This window comes from Palaemon carinicauda, chromosome 13 (genome assembly GCF_036898095.1).
Source record: "Palaemon carinicauda isolate YSFRI2023 chromosome 13, ASM3689809v2, whole genome shotgun sequence".
Taxonomy (NCBI): Eukaryota; Metazoa; Arthropoda; class Malacostraca; order Decapoda; family Palaemonidae; genus Palaemon; species Palaemon carinicauda.
The window spans coordinates 123,298,057-123,319,908 of NC_090737.1; the positions used below are offsets into that span (position 1 = coordinate 123,298,057).

Genomic DNA, 21,852 nt, shown 5'->3' on the forward strand with positions numbered 1-21,852 from the left:
TAGTTGTTTAATCTGGTGTTACTTCTTAGTTTAGATTTAGATTTTAGTTGTTTAATCTGATGTTACTTCTTAGTTTAGAATTAGATTTTAGTTGTTTGATCTGATGTTACTTCTTAGTTTAGAATTAGATTTTAGTTGTTTAATCTGGTGATACTTCTTAGTTTAGAATTAGATTTTAGTTGTTTAATCTGGTGTTACTTCTTAGTTTAGAATTAGATTTTAGTTGTTTAATCTGATGTTACTTCTTAGTTTAGAATTAGATTTTAGTTGTTTGATCTGATGTTACTTTTTAGTTTAGAATTAGATTTTAGTTGTTTAATCTGGTGATACTTCTTAGTTTAGAATTAGATTTTAGTTGTTTGATCTGATGTTACTTTTTAGTTTAGAATTAGATTTTAGCTGGTTAATCTGGTGATACTTTTTAGTTTAGAATTAGATTTTAGCTGTTTAATCTGATGTTACTTCTTAGTTTAAAATTAGATTTTAGTTGTTTGATCTGATGTTACTTCTTAGTTTAGAATTGGATTTTAGTTGTTTAATCTGGTGATACTTCTTAGTTTAGAATTAGATTTTAGTTGTTTAATCTGGTGTTACTTCTTAGTTTAGAATTAGATTTTAGCTGTTTAATCTGATATTACCTCTTAGTTCAGAATTAGATTTTAGCTGTTTAATCTGGTGATACTTCTTAGTTTAGAATTAGATTTTAGTTGTTTGATCTGATGTTACTTTTTAGTTTAGAATTAGATTTTAGTTGTTTAATCTGGTGATACTTCTTAGTTTAGAATTAGATTTTAGCTGTTTAATCTGGTGATACTTCTTAGTTTAGAATTAGATTTTAGTTGTTTGATCTGATGTTACTTTTTAGTTTAGAAATAGATTTTAGTTGTTTAATCTGGTGTTACTTCTTAGTTTAGAAATAGATTTTAGTTGTTTAATCTGGTGTTACTTCTTAGTTTAGAATTAGATTTTAGTTGTTTGATCTGATGTTACTTTTTAGTTTAGAATTAGATTTTAGTTGTTTAATCTGGTGTTACTTCTTAGTTTAGAATTAGATTTTAGTTGTTTAATCTGATGTTACTTCTTAGTTTAGAATTAGATTTTAGTTGTTTAATCTGATGTTACTTCTTAGTTTAGAATTAGATTTTAGTTGTTTAATCTGGTGATACTTCTTAGTTTAGAATTAGATTTTAGTTGTTTGATCTGATGTTACTTTTTAGTTTAGAATTAGATTTTAGTTGTTTAATCTGGTGTTACTTCTTAGTTTAGAATTAGATTTTAGTTGTTTAATCTGATGTTACTTCTTAGTTTAGAATTAGATTTTAGTTGTTTAATCTGGTGTTTTTCTTAGTTTAGAATTACATTTTAGTTGTTTGATCTGATGTTACTTTTTTGTTTAGAATTAGATTTTAGTTGTTTAATCTGGTGTTACTTCTTAGTTTAGAATTAGATTTTAGTTGTTTAATCTGGTGTTACTTCTTAGTTTAGAATTAGATTTTAGTTGTTTAATCTGGTGTTTTTCTTAGTTTAGAATTAGATTTTAGTTGTTTGATCTGGTGTTACTTCTTAGTTTAGAATTAGATTTTAGTTGTTTAATCTGGTGTTTTTCTTAGTTTAGAATTAGATTTTAGTTGTTTAATCTGGTGTTACTTCTTAGTTTAGAATTAGATTTTAGTTGTTTAATCTGGTGTTACTTCTTAGTTTAGAATTAGATTTTAGTTGTTTGATCTGGTGTTACTTCTTAGTTTAGAATTAGATTTTAGTTGTTTAATCTGGTGTTTTTCTTAGTTTAGAATTACATTTTAGTTGTTTGATCTGATGTTACTTTTTAGTTTAGAATTAGATTTTAGTTGTTTAATCTGGTGTTACTTCTTAGTTTAGAATTAGATTTTAGTTGTTTAATCTGGTGTTACTTCTTAGTTTAGAATTAGATTTTAGTTGTTTAATCTGGTGTTTTTCTTAGTTTAGAATTAGATTTTAGTTGTTTAATCTGGTGTTACTTCTTAGTTTAGAATTAGATTTTAGTTGTTTAATCTGGTGTTTTTCTTAGTTTAGAATTACATTTTAGTTGTTTGATCTGATGTTACTTTTTAGTTTAGAATTAGATTTTAGTTGTTTAATCTGGTGTTACTTCTTAGTTTAGAATTAGATTTTAGTTGTTTAATCTGGTGTTACTTCTTAGTTTAGAATTAGATTTTAGTTGTTTAATCTGGTGTTTTTCTTAGTTTAGAATTACATTTTAGTTGTTTGATCTGATGTTACTTTTTAGTTTAGAATTAGATTTTAGTTGTTTAATCTGGTGTTACTTCTTAGTTTAGAATTAGAGTTTAGTTGTTTAATCTGGTGTTACTTTTTAGTTTAGAATTAGATTTTAGTTGTTTAATCTGGTGTTACTTCTTAGTTTAGAATTAGATTTTAGTTGTTTAATCTGGTGTTTTTCTTAGTTTAGAATTACATTTTAGTTGTTTGATCTGATGTTACTTTTTAGTTTAGAATTAGATTTTAGTTGTTTAATCTGGTGTTACTTCTTAGTTTAGAATTAGATTTTAGTTGTTTAATCTGGTGTTACTTCTTAGTTTAGAATTAGATTTTAGTTGTTTAATCTGGTGTTACTTCTTAGTTTAGAATTAGATTTTAGTTGTTTAATCTGATGTTACTTCTTAGTTTAGAATTAGATTTTAGTTGTTTAATCTGGTGTTACTTCTTAGTTTAGAATTAGATTTTAGTTGTTTAATCTGGTGTTGCTTCTTAGTTTAGAATTAGATTTTAGTTGTTTAATCTGGAGTTACTTCTTAGTTTAGAATTAGATTTTAGTTGTTTAATCTGGTGTTTTTCTTAGTTTAGAATTAGATTTTAGTTGTTTAATCTGGTGTTACTTCTTAGTTTAGAATTAGATTTTAGTTGTTTAATCTGGTGATACTTCTTAGTTTAGAATTAGATTTTAGTTGTTTGATCTGATGTTACTTTTTAGTTTAGAATTAGATTTTAGTTGTTTAATCTGGTGTTACTTCTTAGTTTAGAATTAGATTTTAGTTGTTTAATCTGATGTTACTTCTTAGTTTAGAATTAGATTTTAGTTGTTTAATCTGGTGTTTTTCTTAGTTTAGAATTACATTTTAGTTGTTTAATCTGGTGTTATTACTCGCTATCATTATTACAGACTTGTTACTAAGGAGATTTTAAATTGACTTCTGCCATCTATTCAAAGTGAATATTTTGATTATATACGTTAAAATCAGGTATAGTGTTAATGATGACATCTCAAATTTACTCATGCCATCTATTCAAAGTAAACATTTCAATTATATACGTTAAAACCTTTTTTTTTAATCCTTTATTATGAAATACACATTTACATTCTTACAATTCATACCATATACATCATAGTATATTTAAATGAATATTTTTAATTTTACATATAGTGTATTTACAATTGAAATTAAAACCACATTCATATTAAATACGCTTTGCAATTTCCCCTTTCTTCAACAGATCCAAGTATACCGTCAGAGTCTTTTTGCTGGAGGCGGCAACGAGACGCTATCGGATACTCCAAGGTTGTCCTACTGCAAGATGGGACTCTACAAGGGGAACATCATAGCCATCAAGCACATTGAGAAGCGATCTGTAGACCTGACGAGGAGCATCAGGAAGGAGCTGAAACAGGTGAGAGAGAGAGAGAGAGAGAGAGAGAGAGAGAGAGAGAGAGAGAGAGAGAGAGAGAGAGAGAGAGAGAGAGAATGTGTTTGATTATCGACAGTTCATCATAATCTGTTACTCAACCCCTATAGTTTATACCAAAAATTATCACTGCACATAGCGAGAGAGAGAGAGAGAGAGAGAGAGAGAGAGAGAGAGAGAGAGAGAGAGAGAGAGAGAGAGAGAGGTTTGATTACCAACAGTATATCACATATAAGCGTTATTGAACCACTGGAGTTTAGATCAAGAATTATTATTGCAGATACCGAGAGAGAGAGAGAGAGAGAGAGAGAGAGAGAGAGAGAGAGGGAGAGGGAGAGGGGGGGGGGGTTTGATTATCTACAGTATATCATAAGCGTTATTGAACCACTCGAGTTTAGACCAAGAATTATCCTTGCAGATATCTTTAGAGTTTAGCTTGCCCATAACTTCAATAATCTGTTAAAGCCATTGGGTATAAAGGTTAGAGAATTCTTTTATCTATAATCAGAAGTTTATGTACTGACCTTGTCAGATTTTTTTTTTACGATGTATATTTTTTATATTACTATTTTTTACGATGTATATTTTGTATATTTTATATCCTTACATGTGTCCGTGTTTTCTGAACTAGAGAACAATGGTTTGATTTTGGAGTGTCCTTGTCCTAGAAGAGTTGCTTACCCTTGATAAAGTCTTTTCTACTATCACTAAGTGGAAAGTAGGCACTGCATAATTGCAGTGTAGTAGTTAAAACCCCTTAAGTGAAGAATTGTTTGGGTATCTTATTAGTGTTAGGTGTATGGTGAAAGAAGAGAATATGTAAAGAATAGAAAAGACTATTCGGTATTTGTGTGTGTATGCAAAGGAAAAAGGAGCCGTAATCAGAGAGGGATCCTATGTATTACTACCTGGCCAGTCAGACCCAATAACACTCTAGCTGTAGTATCTCAACGGGTGGCTGGTTCCTTTGCCAACCTCCTAATAATTTTGTTAACAATATTTCAATGTTTTTTGTCATTATCCTATTTTATTAAGATTATTTCAATGTTCCAGTATTGTTCTTTTGTCCTTATCCTACTTCATTAACATTATTCCTATGTTCTAGTATTGTTTTTTGTCACTATCCTATTTCATCAACAATATTTCAACGCTTCAGTATTGTTCTTTGTCCTAATCCTATTTCATCAACATCATTCCTATGTTCTAGTATTGTTCTTTGTCCTAATCCTATTTCATCAACATCATTCCTATGTTCTAGTATTGTTCTTTGTCATTATCCTATTTCATCAATAATATTCCTATGTTCCAATGTTGTTCTTTGTCATTATCCTATTTCATCAACAATATTCCTATGTTCCAGTATCGTTCTTTGTCATTATCCTATTTCATCAACAATATTCATATGTTCCAGTATTGTTCTTTGTATCCCATTTTATAAACAGTATTTCAATGTTCCAGTATTGTTCTTTGTCATTATCCTATTTCATCAACAATATTCCCATGTTCCTGTATTGTTCTTTGTCATTATCCCATTTTATTAACAGTATTTCAGAGTTCCAGTATTGATCTTTGTCATTATCCTTTTTTATTAACTGTATTTCAATGTTCCAGTATTGTTCTTTGTAATTATCCCATTTTATCAACAGTATTTCAATGTTCCAGTATTGTTTTTTATCATTATCTTATTTTATTAAGAACATTTCAGTGTTCCAGTATTGTTCTAACTGCTATCAATTTCAAACTGCTGTCTTTGTTGTCCTTAGATGCGGGAGGTCAGACACGAGAATCTGCTTCCCTTCATTGGCGCAAGTGTCGATACTGGCTGTGTGTGTATCCTGACGGCCTATTGCGCTCGAGGGTCCTTGGAGGACGTCCTTCAAAATGATGACTTGCAACTCGACAATATGTTTGTTGCTTCTCTCGTTGCAGATCTTATTAAGGTACGTACTCAGGTCAAAGATATAGATGGACTGAGAGAAAGTACTTAACAGATATTTGGACTGAGAGAAAGTACTTAAGAGATGTTTTATAGATGGATAAGAGATGTTTTATAGATGGATTGAGAGAAAGTACTTAACAGATATTTGGACTGGGAGAAAGTACTTAAGAGATGTTTTATAGATGGAGTGAGAGATAGTACTGCACAGATTTTTCGTAGATGGACTGAGAGAAAGTACTTCATAGATGTTTTATAGATGGATTGAGAGAAAGTACTTAACAGATGCTTTATAGAAGGACTGAGAGAAAGTACTTGACAGATGTTTTATAGATGGACTGAGAGAAAGTACTCAGCATGTTTTATAGATGGATTGAGAGAAAGTACCTGGCAGATGTTTTATAGATGCACTGAAAGTACTTGACAGATTTTTTATAAATGGATTGAGAGAAAGCTCTTCACAGATGTTTTATAGATGAACTGAAAGAAAGCACTGTGTGTTTTATAGATGGACTGAGAGAAAGTACTTAACATGTTTTATAAATTGACTGAGAAAAAGTATTTAACATGTTTGGACTGAGTGAAAATACCTAACTGATGTTTTATAGATGGACTGAGAGAAAGTACTTAACAAATGAAATGTCTCATTTACCTTAGTTAATTTTGTGTGAAAATAATGTGCATTACTAGATTTAGGTTAGATGTAATATTGACTTCAAAGTGAAGATTTTTTTTTCATGTGTTAAATGTAAAGCTTATTGGGAATAGAATTAGAAGGGTATCCTTGAAGTATAGCGCAAATAAATACACATCTGAATTTGAAATATCTTTGGTCTTAATATAGAAGAAAGCCAAACTTGGCAATGAAGAAATCAAAGGCCTTTTTTCCATCCACATGAAACTGGGATGTAAATCAGGTGAAAATCTAAGTCTCAGTACCTGTGTTTGCTAGAACGACGAGACTTTTTCGCTATTGTTTTTCTCCCATGTAAACCTAATTTAATTTCTTTAAGTTTTCAGTAAGCGTAAATTTGGTAATTACTTTGCCATTAAAAGCATGCTGAACGACATGAAATATTAAACAAATATCCTATGTATTTCTAAATAAATTGAAAATATGAATCAATCATTTTCAGTAAATATATATATATATATATATATATATATATATATATATATATATATATATATGTGTGTGTGTGTGTGTGTGTGTGTGTGTGTGTGTGTTCTTACAGATTCCTAGGCACAGCTTCGAACAAGGACACGGGTGGATGCCCTTCGCAAATGTAAATTCCCTTTTGAATATGACTTTCTCATATATTATAAACTATTTGGTAATCAATATACATATATATTATATTTACATATTTTTCTTTCTCTCGCTAGGGCATGATATACCTTCATGACAGCGAGATCATCTCTCACGGCAATCTTCGATCAGCAAACTGTCTTATCGATTCTCGGTGGGTTCTTCAAGTTGCAGATTTTGGTCTTCACGAGTTCAAAGGTAAGAAAGACGTTTTACCTTTGTGAAATCATTTCTTGATACTTTTCACAAGACTGTAATTTACACGAAAATAAGAATACCTCTCTACCTCAATTACAATCAGTAACTGTGGAGGATCTTGTAAAGCATATTTAAGCCAGGGTTGTGGTGGCCGATGTGGTAACGTCCCTGACAGGTGAACGCCAGACTGGGGTTAGTCTCACTTAAACTCGTTAGTTCTTTTTGGTCACTGCAATCTCACCATCCTTGTGAGCTAAGGATGGGATGTTTTGGGGAGCGTATAGGTCCATCTACTGAATCATCAACAGCCATTGGTCCTAGATTGGGTGAAGAGGCAGCTTGGGTGCTGATCATAATTATGTAGATATGGTCAGTCTCTAGGGTATTATCCCTCTTGCTAGGCCATTCATGAGTGGCCTTGAAATCCTTAAAATAAAAAATCAGTGCAAGAGATAAAAATTTTTCCAATCATGCTTATCATTTTGGCATATGTCTTAGTATTTTTTCCATGATTTACTTAACTTTTTTAAACCATGATTTAGCTTGGAGTGATTTTCTATTTTACAGTATTTCGAGCTTCTCTGATTTGCAACTCAAAAATCACGTTGAGCTTTCCATAATCTCTTATTGAGATTCTGAACCATTGCTCATATTTCTGGCGGCTGCCATTCAAGTGTACCTGTTAGGATTAATTTTTTAGTGAATATTTCCTTTCGTCTTGATTTCTTCATATAGTATAGCTCTAAAAAGTATTGTTGATGCGTCGTGCGAGAAATGATCACCTGTCGTCTCGGTAGGGTTGGTATGCGTGGTTACTCGTCGTAGGCACTAGTTATTAATTACTCCTGTTAAAACACTCTAGTCTTACTGTGCTATCACAAAAGCATGCAATATATCTATATATGACAGACTAATTAATATTACATTAGAAAATAAAGTATAATACTATCCAAGGTCATAATATAGATGGAATCGGCTCTCCCTCAATCAGCCCTACCACTTTTTTTTTTCTCACCTCACGTGTCAAATTACATTGCCCTGTGGGTTAGATCATACAGCACATTTTGTTAACCTTACATTTGTGTGTTATAGTACATTATCTTTTATTTATTTATTTCCGTATTAAGTTTATATTGTGAAAATACGGCTTAAATTGCATTCGTGAATGGTAATTATGGTATGCCTGCGACAGTGTTTGTTAAGGATTTAAAAACAAATGTGTCCCTTTATGAGAAGGGGTTACTTTTATTCTAATCTCGACGAACGTCTTCACTGTTTTAAGTTGTTGCCATACAATCTCGAAGAAACTATTAACCCCTTGTTTGAAAGCCTCGTTCTTTGCTAGAGTTAATATAAACTGATGCTCAGTTTTATTTATATTTACCTTGAAGCTTAATATGTAATGTAGGGTTGTGGTGGCCGATGTGGTAACGTCCCTGACTGCTGAAAGTCAGACTGGGGTCTGAATCTCGCTCAAACTCGTTAGTTCCTTTGATCGTTGCAACCTTACCATTCTTGCGAGCTAAGGATGGAGGGTTTGGGGGAGCGTATAGGTCTATCTGCTGAATCATCAGCAGCCATTGCCGGGCCCTCCTTGGTCCTAGCTTGTGTGGAGAGGAGGCTTGGGTGCTGATCATATGTATATGATAGGTCTCTAGGGCATTGTCCTGCTTGCTAGGGCAATATCAATGTCCCTTGTCTCTACCATTCATGAGGGGCCTTTAAACCTTTAAGAGGTTTATGTACATTGCTTGCATTAATTACAACGATTAATTTCTTTGCCCTTTCTGACGGAAACGTCTTCATAATCAGCAACACGAATCTGGTATGACATTTATGCAAATATGCTTTATGCTAAATTAACTATTAATTAATCATCACACGTTGGCAATGACTTTGAAGTTATTTAAGGAAGTGGTGGATTCTGTTTTACAAGTAGTATTAAGACACTAATTAAATATCGGCAATTGAAAATGTGATTTGAATAATTCGAGCATATGATTTCAATTTGTCAGTCGGCCATTAATCTGCACCCATGACTAGAACTGCACGTAAGGAGGAAGTAAAAGAGATTAGAGGAGCAAAAAAATAATTATAGTCGACTTATAAAAAGATGAATTACGGTCTTGATGAGTAATTTACGACCAAACCTGTAAGCGAAAACTAATTAGTGATATGGGAATTTTTGCATCGATTTAAATCTTGAAACTTTAATAGACATTCAACATTATTCATCATCATCATCAGCAGCATAAGCAGCATCTGTTGCCAGTCCACTGCAGGACAAAAGCCTCAGTCATATCCTTCCACTCCTGTCTGATTTTGGGCTTTCTAAGCAGTCTATACGGTACGGTCTCAGACATGTCCTGCCACTCCGCCCCCCCCCCCCCTTTTTTTTTTAAGCAGTTTATACCGGCAAATTTTCTAAGCAGTTTATACCGGCAAATTTTCTTAGCTCTTTAATCCATCGACTTCTCTTCCTTCCCCTTGCTTCGTTTACAATATTTATGAATCCATTCTGTTACGGTCTTAGACATGCCCTTCCACTCCTGTCTGTTTTTGGACTTTCTAAGCAGTCTATACGGCCAAATTTTCTTATCTCGTCAATCCATAGTCTTTCCCTCCTTCCCTTGCTTCGTTTACAATCTTTAGGGACCCATTCTGTTACGGCCTCAGACGTTTCCTTCCCCTCCTGTCTGTTTTATTTTTTTCTAATCAGTCTATACCGGCAAATTTTTTTTAGCTCGTCAGTCCATCGACTTTTCTTTCTTCCCCCTTGCTTCGTTTACAATATTTAGGGACCCATACTTATATTTTGATAGACATTAAAATCTCCTATGTTGAAGTGAGACTTAGCCTTTGCTTAATATTTGATGATGAAACTTTAGTCCTTCAAATATAATAAAAAAAAAATTATATATATATATATATATATATATATATATATATATATATATATATATACACCATTTTTTTCCAACATAGCGATTCCACCCTCATTAAAGTAATTCCTGACTTTCATTAAGACTAAGATGGCGTAATAAACTATTTATATAATGCAGTATATGTGTATATATATATATATATATATATATATATATATATATATATATATAATGTGTATGTGTATATTATACATGTATATTATTTATATATATAATATATATATATATAGTAATTATATATATATATATATATGTGTATATTTTTATATATATATATATATTATATATATATGTATGTATATTATTTTATATATATATATTATATATATATAATGTGTGTGTATATTATATATGTATATTATTTATATGTGTATTAATTATATATATATATGTGTGTATATTTATATATATATATATACACACATTTATATATATATATATATATATATATATATTATATGTATGTATATTATTTTATATATATAGATATATATATATATATATATATATATATATATATATATATAATAAAATATATATATATATATATATATATAATAAAATATATATATATATATATATAATAAAATAAATATATATACATACACAGACACTTTCTCTTTACTATATAGGGGAGATTATCAAATAACGGTGGTTTTTAAAAGTAATCAAAGTAATCGTCTATTCTTAAATGCTATTTATAAACACTTCAATCAAACGTCAGCTTATTATTTGATGATTCTTCCCTTGAAGAAAACTCGCAGCAATTACTTGGTATAATTATATATTCGAGGACGTTCTGATTGTGAGGTTACCTTATTCTTTCATCGGAACCTATAAAAATCCTTCCTTCTATGATGATGAAAATTTAATCTCTCTCTCTCTCTCCCCATTGCTTTTAAATATTTTGATATTTTGAATGATGAAAATTTAATTCCCCCCCGCTCTCTCTCTCTCTCCTTGTTGTTTTTAAATATTTTATTTTGAACGATACATTCTTCTTCTTCTTCCTCACCGTTATCCTTACATTAAGGGGTCGGTTCCCTGATGCGCCCTCTACAATGCCTTCTATCAAAGGCATCTTTTTCCATCAAACCTCTTCTCTCCATATCATCCTTCACCTTATCTTGCCATCTAATTCTCTGCCTCCCTCTTGATCTTCTCCCCTTAACAGATTCCTCCTAAGCCCTCCTTACTTCCTCCCCACCATCCATCTATTTTTCTACTTCCCTCTTGATCTTCTCCACCTCACAGTTTCCTCCCCAGCCCTCCTCTCTCCCTCCCCACCATCTATCCTCAATACATGTCTACACCATCTCAGTCGTGACACACTTATCATCTAAGTAATCTTTACTACACCTGCCATTCTTCTTATTTCATCCGTTTCCAGTCTTTCAAATCGTGATAGTCACATAATCCACCTAAGCATTATTGGTTATTAGGATAAATCTGACCTATATGTTAAATGGAAGTTTTCTCTGAAAATCTTTGAGAAAACGCTATCGAATTCTCAAATGTGAAATACATTAAATTCTAATCTGACTAAATAAATGGTATCATTTGGTAGGACAAATTTTGAGTTGGGTTTGATTTTTTTTTTTTCATGTTGGAAAACTTCTAATAACTGGTTACTGTTCACCTTTTTACCTTAATGAGCAGAAAGTGTTTGTCAAATATTGTAATAAACATCAGTAGCAGAAATAAAAAAAAATCACGTAACTAGTTAACTGAGATTTTTAATGACAATGTTTCAAATTCATCTACATGTATTCTGTAAAATAGTTAGTATTGAGAGAGAGAGAGAGAGAGAGAGAGAGAGAGAGAGAGAGAGAGAGAGAGAGAGAGAGAGAGAGAGAGAGAGAGAGAGAGAGAGAGAGAGAGAGCGAGTTAGTTAGTTTATACAATTTTCTTTATATTTTCGGAATTTAATGAGGTCACGTCAAATTCATAGCAGAGAGAGAGAGAGAGAGAGAGAGAGAGAGAGAGAGAGAGAGAGAGAGAGAGAGAGAGAGAGAGAGAGAGAGAGAGAGACCGACCCACCACACAATGGCAATTACCTTAATTTTGGCCTGATGAAGTCGATATCGCAAATATTTACTCTTCGCATGAGTCGCTCAAGAGTCAAAATGCTCTGGGATAATGTAATCAACGTAGGTACGGCCAACCTATTAATTCATTACATTAACCTTCTGTTGGATTTCCCTTCTTCGAGAAGAGTAAACACAAGTTGAAACGCTATTTGAAACTTTCCTGAATAATATTGAAAATTTCCATTTGAAGCATTAAAGTTTTGTTTATCTTGTTTGAAGAACAACTGCAAGTTTGTGATGGATGATTACCAGGAGTAGTTTCTCTTGTTTGGCTTCCTTAAGAAATACATAGTTCCTTTTGTGTAATTATCCTGGCTCAGTTTGGAAGAGAAGCGATGGAAGGGCAAACAAACATTTGTTTTTGCCAGTCTTGTGTTCGCTAATGGCTGAATGTAGATTAAAGTTTTAGGGGTCTGATTGAAAGATCTTATTAAATTAGGATTTTGGCATTTCCAAATGCAACAAGAAAGTTTTAAAATAGTTTATATAAACCATAGGGGCACTCAGTAGAGCGCAGACCTCCGTCTGGGCAGCTTATTTATCGACCTTGACCTTGACCTTCCAAAATTTAATCATTTCCAGCTTTTTACATAACAGTAAATCCCTGCAAGTTTCATTATTATACGATTGAAATTATGACCAGGAAGCGGCTCACAAACAAAGACACACATAAACAGGGGCAAAACATAACCTCCTTCCAACTTCGTTGGTGGAGGTAATAAGCCTAATAGAAATTCATAGATGGATAATGGGTGTATGAAGTTACTATTTAATTCTCATTTTTTGTATTATAGTTAATACTCCCACTGTTTGTGGAAGCAGGTTCTTTGCAATAATTTCTTAATCAAGACCTTAATCAGGACCTTAATCAATAGTTTCAAACGTTATGTGCCATGTCTTTATTGTCATTTTCTACAGCTCCCTTTCAAATGCATTAATTTCCATTTGCCTCTCTATATTCATTCTTTTATACTGTATTTCTTAGAAAATTTGTTTATTTTCTACTGTATTTCTTTGCAGATTTGTCTTTTATACTGTATTTCTTAGCAAACTTGTCTATTTTCTACTGTATTTCTTTCTTTTTAGACTTGTTTTTATACTGTATTTCTTAGCAAACTTGTCTATTTTCTACTGTATTTATTTTTAGACTTTTTTTATACTGTATTTCTTAGCAAACTTGTCTATTTTCTACTGTATTTATTTTTAGACTTGTTTTTATACTGTATTTCTTTGCAGATTTCTCTTTTACACTGTATTTTATTTAGAAAACTTGTTTATTTTCTACTGTATTTCTTTGCAGACTCGTCTTTTATACTATATTTCTTAGCAAATTGGTCTATTTTCTACTGTATTTCTTTGCAGTCTTAGTCTTTTATACTGTAGTTCTTAGAAATTTGTTTATTTTCTACTGTATTTATTTGCTGACTTGTCTGTTATTCTGTATTTCTTAGCAAACTTGTTTATTTTCTACTGTATTTCTTTGCAGACTCGTCTTTTATACTGTATTTCTTAGCAAATTTGTCTATTTCTACTGTATTTCTTTGCAGACTTGTCTTTTATACTGTATATCTTGGCAAACGTGTCTATTTTCTACTGTATTTCTTCAGAGACTTCTCTTTTTATACTGTATATCTTAGCAAACGTGTCTATTTTCTACTGTATTTCTTTGCAGACTTTTCTTTTATAGTGTATTTCTTAGAAAACTTGTTTATTTTCTACTGTATTTCTTTGCAGACTTGTCTTTTATACTGTATTTCTTTGCAGACTTGTCTTTTATACTGTATTTCTTAGCAAACGTGTGTATTTGCTACTATGTTTCTTTGCAGACTTGTCTTTTATACTGTATTTTTAGCAAACTTGTGTACTTTCTACTGTATTTCTTTGCCGACATGTCTTTTATACTGTATTTCTTTGCAGACTTGTCTCATACTGTATTTCTTGGCAAACTTGTCTATTTTCTACTGTATTTCTTTGCAGACTTGTCTGTTATACTGTATTTCTTAGAAAACGTTTATTTTCTACTATGTTTCTTAGACTTCTCTTTTATACTGTATTTCTTAGCAAACTTGTCTATTTTCTACTGTATTTCTTTGCAGATTTGTCTTATAGTGTATTTCTCAACAGTAATAATATTTGATTTATATTTTCTATCACATGTATCAGTTGAACGGAAAACCAACCGATAAACTTTTAAAAGACCTATTAATTCATAGGAAGTAATGCCAATAATCGTTTCCTGTCATTCCACAGCCACTTCCGAGATGGTGTGTGATTCTAGAAAGAAGTTATGGCGCGCTCCAGAGCTCTTGAGAGTGCCGGGGGCACATCCTCGAGGCACGCAAAAGGGAGATGTGTATTCTTTCGGCATCATTCTGTACGAAGTAGTTGGGAGGAAAGGTCCTTGGGGGTCGCTGTTGAACCAGTACAACATGAGAGGTAGGCTAAACAAGTAATATTTTTTTATATGAACTAATATTTATCATAATTGTTATAACTTCTCCATTCATGGTCGCATTTGTTATTCATCTTATTCACTAAGATTTTTAACTTTCAAATCCTGGATTTGTGTCCGTCACATTGTTGATTTTTTTTTATTAAAAAAATGGAAATATCGATTGAAGAATGTATTTTCAATTACAACTTTCCATTCATCACCCCATTTTTTATTCACTTGACAATCTATTGAAGAATGGATATTCACTTGCAACTTACATTCATCGCCCCATTTCTTATTCATCAAGACTTACAACTTCTAAATGTAATTTTGCGTCACAGCCTGTTTTTTATTTTATTTATATATATATATATATTTTTTTTTCATTTGAAAACTTATAAAATCTAAATGCTGTACTTGTGCGTTACAGTTGCTTTTTTCACATTTGAAAATTAAAAAAAAAAAAAAAAAAAAACATTGAAGTATTTATTTTCACTTACAACTTCATTCATCTCCCCATTTCTTATTCACTATGATTTACAACTTCCAAATGTTGTACTTGTGCTCCACAGAGTTGCATTTTTACAATTGAAAAAACAAATATCTATTGGAGTATCTACTTTCACTTGCATCATCTCCATTCATCGCCTCGTTTCATATTCACCAAGACTTACAACTTCCAAATGTACTTGCGCATCACAGAGTTGTTGTGTGGCGTAGCTTCCGGCATGGACCCTCCCCTCCGCCCTCCATTAGACACCCTGAAGGCTCCTGAATACGTACAACGGTGTTTGAGGGAGTGCTGGGCAGAGGACCCGGACGAAAGACCAGATTTCAAGCTTGTAAGAGTTCGCCTGAAGGAAATGCAAGCAGGCTTGTAAGCAGTCTCATATTTTTTTTCCATGGAGAACTTTTTACATTTTCCTTCACCCTCCTAAATTTAATATTCTACCCAGAAGATACAGGGTGACACAAAAAAATCGGTCATCACCAAAAAACGAATAACTTCCAATATTTTATTTAGATCGACACAAAACATTAGCTACGTTAGATCAAGCCTGTGTAGCAGACATCTCCAAAGTTTCAAGTCTATACAACAAAAACTCTTTGTTTCACTGGCTCTCCAAAATGTGCTCCAAATGAGCTCCCCGGCACTGCAGGCACATTTGGATCCGGTGGGCAAAGTTCTCGATGACCCTCCCGCATTCCTTCCTTGGGATCACACTTTTTGCTGCTGTGATTTCTGCCTTGAGGTCAGGGATAGTCTGGGGGTTGTTTCCATATACCCTATCCTTAAGGTATCCCCAGTGATAAAAATCTGGGGGTTCAGGTCCGGTGAATGCGGCGACCACTCTGGGTCACACCTGCAGCTGATCAGTCGGTCATGCCAATGATTCGTTTGAAGTGTGGGGGGTGGTACCATTCTGATGGAACCACTGGGGGACCCTGACAATTCCTCTCCGTCGACCAAGTGCTGTCCAGAACTTGCCAAGCATCTGGACATATCGCTGGGTGTTGATTGTCACAGACTGCTCGTTGTCGTCCTCGAACCAGAATGTTCCAATGATGCCATGTTTGGAGAAGGCGACCCAGGCAGTGTACTTCACAGAGTGTAATGGCCTTTGCAGATAGTGCTCAGGGGGTGTGCTACCCCAGAAGATATTGTTCTTCGAGTTCACGTGACCTGACAACAAAAAATGTGCCTCGTCCGAAAACCAGACATTGTCAAGAAAGTCTGGCACAGCGTCAATCTTGTCTCAAAACCACTGGCACATGATCACTCTCTTCTTCATGTCGTCAGGTGTAAGCTTGTGTTTAATCTGTATTCTGTAAGGATACAGGTGGAGATCTGCGTTCAAAATTCTCCGCACGGACTCCTGATTGATTCCAAGCTTCTGACTTCGCCGTCGAGCAGACTTGCTTGGGCTGCGGACAACAGAATCTCTGACTGCAGCAATGTTGTGTGGTGTCCTTGATGATTTCGGTCGTCTTGAGTGTGATTGTCTGTTAATGTCTTTACAATTGAGGTTATGTAGTCCCATGGGTTGTGAACTTGTTGAACCATCCGTAGATCACTGAGTGGACAGGAAATTCTTGACATCTGAACCGTTCTTCGAATTGCAATTGAGCTGCGTGGATAGACTTCAACCGAAAATATGCCTCGGCTATAAATGTCTCTCCTCAGTAGTCCATAGCATCTCGAAGGTCAAATTTGGTAAACTCTTAGAACTTTAAGTTTTCTTGATAAATCTGAAAAAATAAAAGGAATTGATTATTTATTTCAAAAGTTGAATATTCAAGTTTAGGTGATGACCGTTTTTTTTTTTTTTTTGTGTCACCCTGTATTAATCTTTATATTAATGCACAAAAAATTACTCGCATCCTTCCCAAGTGATACGATATTTTTTTCCCAATGTTCTTTTTCTTCATGGAGGACTTTACATTTTCCTTCACCCTCCTAAATTTTATATTCTATCCAGAAGGTATCAATTTTTATATTAATACACAAATAAGTTACTAAATATCCTTCCCAAGTGATAAAATTTTATTTTTTATTTAAGTTCTACTCCAGGTTTTGAAGAGGCAAATCTCTTGTATAGTTCAAAACATAGATTGCTCATTTATAAACCCTTTTCTAGTTCAGTCCTTAAGAAATAAAGGGAAATAAGAAAGTGGGCCTATTAGAAGACGAGAAGTCCCTAACCAACTTTCATTTCATGATATTTATTTTATTATTTGATCTGTCTATTATTGTAATCTAAGGAAGCGTTTTTGCTCTTCACCATAATTTCATTATTGGTGACGGTGATGAAAAACTAGTATTCTACATAATTCTTTTTCATACTACAGGAAGCTAAATATTGTAGACAATATGTTAGCCATCATGGAGAAGTATGCCTACAATTTGGAAGGAAAGGTCCAAGAAAGAACCAAGCAGCTTATGGAAGAAAAGAAGAAGACAGAGATATTGCTACTTCGAATGCTGCCCAAGTGAGTGATGATTTTATCAGCCTTGTAAATTAATACTTTACAGGTCCTCCTTGATCCTTTTTATCATAGTTTAGCCTTTGGATCATCGTTGTGATTATGAAGTCAAGTTTTATCTTAAGCATATCTTAGAACAGGTTGAAACATTATAATAACTTACTAAAGGCGCCGCCACACCTACCTCGAACATGTGCTGGTAGCAACTAGGTAGCAAGCTCAGCAACAAGCTGGTAAAACTTTTCATCAATCGTGTTCATTAGAAATTGGTACACCTAGCAGGCAACATATTCGCCTACCTACCATGTGTGGTCTTGCTATTCACCTCACCTCTGTTACTAACTTGGTGCCAACATGATCATTAACTGGATAATTAACTTGTTAGCGTATACCTGCCCTTACAGTTAAATGTACTTAGGGACACAGATTTAAATCTTAAAATTATTTTTTATAATAAGGCACATTTTTACAGCATTAATAAGAATTTGTTCGATTTTGCGAGGAAATTTTGAAGCAGTTTCCTAAAAATTTATTTTTAAGTTTTGTCATTTACACTGTATTACTTTGCAGATTTGTCTATTATCCTGTATTTCTTAGCAAACTTGTCTATTTTCTACTGTATTTCCCTGCAAACTTGTCTTTTATACTGTGTTTCTTAGCAAAACGAGTCTATTTCCTACTGTATTTCTTGCAGACTTGTCTTTTATACTGTATTTCTTAGCAAACTTGTCTATTTTCTGCTGTATTTCTTTTCAAAGTTGTCTTTTATACTGTATTTCTTAGAAAACTTGTCTATTTTCGACTGTATTTCTTTGCAAACTTGTCTATTTTCTACTGTATTTTTGCAGACTTGTCTACTTTTTACTGTATTTTTTTGCTGACTGGCCTTTTGTACTGTATTTCTAAGCAACCTTGTCTATTTTCTATTGTATTTCCTTGCAGACTTGCTTTTTATACTGTATTTTTTTAGAAAACTTTTCTATATTCTACTGTATTTCTTTGCAAACTTGTCTATTTTCTACTGTATTTTTGCAGCAGACTTGTCTACTTTTTACTGTATTTCTCAGCAAACTTGTCTATTACTGTATTTCTTAGCAAACTTGTCTATTTTCTACTGTATATATATATCTGCAGACTTCTCTATATTTTGCGGTATTTATTTGCAGATCCGTGGCGGAATCCTTGAAACGAGGAGAAAAGGTTCCCCCAGAAAGCTACGATAATGTCACTATATATTTCAGTGACATTGTGGGATTCACTGCTTTATCAGCCGAATCTACTCCACTACAGGTAATGATGAATAGAAACTAGAAATGTTAACAGAAAAGAACTTTGTTATATACTTTTTTAAATTGTGATAACCCTAATTTAACATGATTCTCTCCCAACAGATGGTGGATATGCTCAATGAACTTTATACTTGCTTCGATGCTATTATAGGAGATTACGATGTATATAAAGTAAGTAAACATCAATTTGGAAATTGTTGTTTTATTCATACTTGGTAAACAGTAATTTACAAGACTTGTAAATTATTATGAGCCACCAAAATTTCTTTTTACAATGTAAAATTCCCTGAATGTTCACTGCTCTTGTTACATTTAAGTGACGCCAATTAATTCCTGTGTATTGTAATATAATATAGATTAATTTAGTGCCTCCACATCAAAAATTGCAGCATAATGTATACTTCAACTACACAGGTAGAGACTATTGGAGATGCCTATATGGTAGTGTCGGGATTACCCATTTCCAATGGAGATCAGCATGCGGCTGAAATTGCCTCCATGGCGCTAAAACTTCTCTTGGCAGTGAAGAAGTTCACTATTAGACATCGTCCTGGGGACACCTTGAAACTCCGAATCGGTATTCATTCAGGTAAGAAATTTAATGTGTTATGTGATTTAATTTTTTTTCATTTGAAATACCATACTATAGGAGACATCTTTCACTTACCAGAATTTATAATTAACAATAAAAACATATTTAAATGTTTTCTGCATGTCCTCATATGTTACTACGCCAATGTCGACCCCACAGGAGGGCGTTGTTGTTTGCCTCACTGAGGTCTTGATCTGAGCAATGAGGGCCAAGTGGGTACCCTCGTCGTATGTGTTCCATTGTTTGTGGTGTTGCCCCACGTGTCATTCAGGATTGGTGGCTAATCCCCATTTGTGGCAGTTATCTCTAGTTTTGCCTACAGTAACTCTTCCTCTGCTTAAGGTTACCCAGTCCTTCCTTGCGAGGGTTGTTCTGCTGGGTAGGCTTTCATTTGGACTGGGCAGCACCTCATTGGATGGCCACCAGTCACTTTTCCGCCTTCCTCTACCCTGTGAGCAGCTTCCCAGATTGGTTCTAGTCCATCCATTGTTACAAAGCTTTTTGGGGATTTCAGTCTTTACCTTGCTTCCTGATGAGTGTAGAGTGGATGCCTATGGTCATTAATTTCTTTAGTCTTTTCGGTTTTTGCTTGTGTTTCTTGTCAGGTATGGGATGGTGGGATACCAGCTATTTTATATAAAGATGGTAGGTATTGATTTTAGGGTACCAGTAATAAATCTGACAGGACTTTATTTAGCTCTGGGTCCAGTTTATGCGCACGGCTTGATCTTGCCCACACTGGTGCACAGTACTCCACAGTAGAGTATAAACTGCAAGGTCTTTTATCTCACAGTCTCAGGATCTGTTCCCCAGCTGGTGTTGGCGAGTTTGCTGACGAGGTTCTTCCAAGTTGCTACTTTGTTTGTTTTTGTGTTCTTTAAAGGAGAGCGTTTTGTCAAGTGTGACCCCTAAATAGAATGGGTAGGGATGATTTTCCACTTCTTTGTCGCCCCATTTGATATTTAGCTTTCTGTTTGCCAGATGATTGTTCAGGTGGAAGGCATAGACCTGTGTTTTGCTTGCATTAGCATTGAGGTGCCACGTTTTGTAGTACAGTAGGTGGAGAGGGTAGTCAGGGCGTTTTGACAGTCTTTCTTCGGTGGTAGTAAAGTCCAATTGTGTGAAAATGCATAAGTATCTGTATATATGTACCTGTTCTGGTACTGCGGCTGGTAACTTGTATAGATGTTAAATAGCATCGGCGCCAGCACTGACTCTTCAGGAAGACCGTTGTTCTGTATCCTCATATGCTTTTCGTACCATCCACTTCTATGTATACTCGCCGGTTGGTAAGCAGCGATTCAATGAACAATGTTTACTATGCTAGTATTCCGTTTACTTTGAGCCACCTTCAGGTAAGAAATGTACTTTTTATATGATTATTCATTTTTTTCTTTTTTTCCAAACAATCCATACTTTACCGGAAATAAGTTAACAGCACAATCTTATTACAAGGCTGTGTTATGCGTATATACTTTATATATTATTATTCATATGTGTATTTGTGAAGTCTATACTGTAGAAAAAAACAAATCTTGCATACATACAGGAATTGATAATAATCAACAAAATATATTTCAAAATTTTCGTATGGGCACATATTCACCCATATCTTTTTACCCAAAGGAATTTAGAGTTACATGGTACTTCAAGGATCAAACCTTTATAATTTTAACAATATTATTGTAACTGAATAATTACAACTTCCAAGCTAAATAAAAGACTACTTTAAAACACCAAAGAACAACTTTATGGTTGCTTTATTGTCTTTTTCTATTTTGACTTTACCTTAAAATATTTATTGAAACCGTGGACGAAGTCAGCAAATCATCTAGGATCTGAAATAAAAAAAAGAATAAAAACTATTATCACCTTTTGCTGTGTCGTCAGGAAATTGTACCTATAATCATCTAACTTAAATATAGCTAGGAAAGACAAAATTCCTTTGTGGCCTTTTCTATGAAAAAAAAAAAAAACCCAATATTATAATTTTGAAACTTTTTCTGACCACAGACCTATCGAATTTCTAACTTGAAAATTGGCAAAAATCTACACCCCCCCCAATTTACAATATAAACATAATAAAAATAAATGTTACATACTGCCATTAAAATTTTGACAATTTTCCTTCCCGCGGACCTATGGAATTTCACACTGAAAAATTTGCAAAAATTGTTGATCAGAAGAAAATCCGATCTCATCATTGGAGTGTTGCAAACGACATCCTGACCAGGAAGACGAGGTGATGAGTCTCGCCTCTGTGATCTTCATTGGATTGTGCCATCCTGACCGATCAGGAAGACGAGGTGATGAGTCTTGTCCCTGTGATCAATGATCAGATGAAGAACTGTCCACCTGGAGACCATCTGCAGCAGCAGTAGGAAGGAGGTTAGCCT

General features: G+C 33.4%; 1 protein-coding gene across 3 annotated transcripts in view; it reads left to right on the forward strand.

Moving 5' to 3' along the window:
• Nucleotides 1-21,852, forward strand: part of Gyc32E (Guanylyl cyclase at 32E) — a 93,350-nt gene that overhangs the window by 56,110 nt on the left and 15,388 nt on the right. For all 3 annotated transcript variants that reach the window (XM_068385786.1, XM_068385785.1, XM_068385787.1), the window contains 9 exons: nt 3,490-3,663; nt 5,442-5,618; nt 7,001-7,121; nt 14,407-14,592; nt 15,293-15,467; nt 17,441-17,581; nt 18,742-18,865; nt 18,967-19,035; nt 19,279-19,453. In XM_068385786.1, the coding sequence (XP_068241887.1) occupies nt 3,490-3,663; nt 5,442-5,618; nt 7,001-7,121; nt 14,407-14,592; nt 15,293-15,467; nt 17,441-17,581; nt 18,742-18,865; nt 18,967-19,035; nt 19,279-19,453 (1,342 nt within the window). The remainder of the gene's footprint in view (nt 1-3,489; nt 3,664-5,441; nt 5,619-7,000; nt 7,122-14,406; nt 14,593-15,292; nt 15,468-17,440; nt 17,582-18,741; nt 18,866-18,966; nt 19,036-19,278; nt 19,454-21,852) is intronic.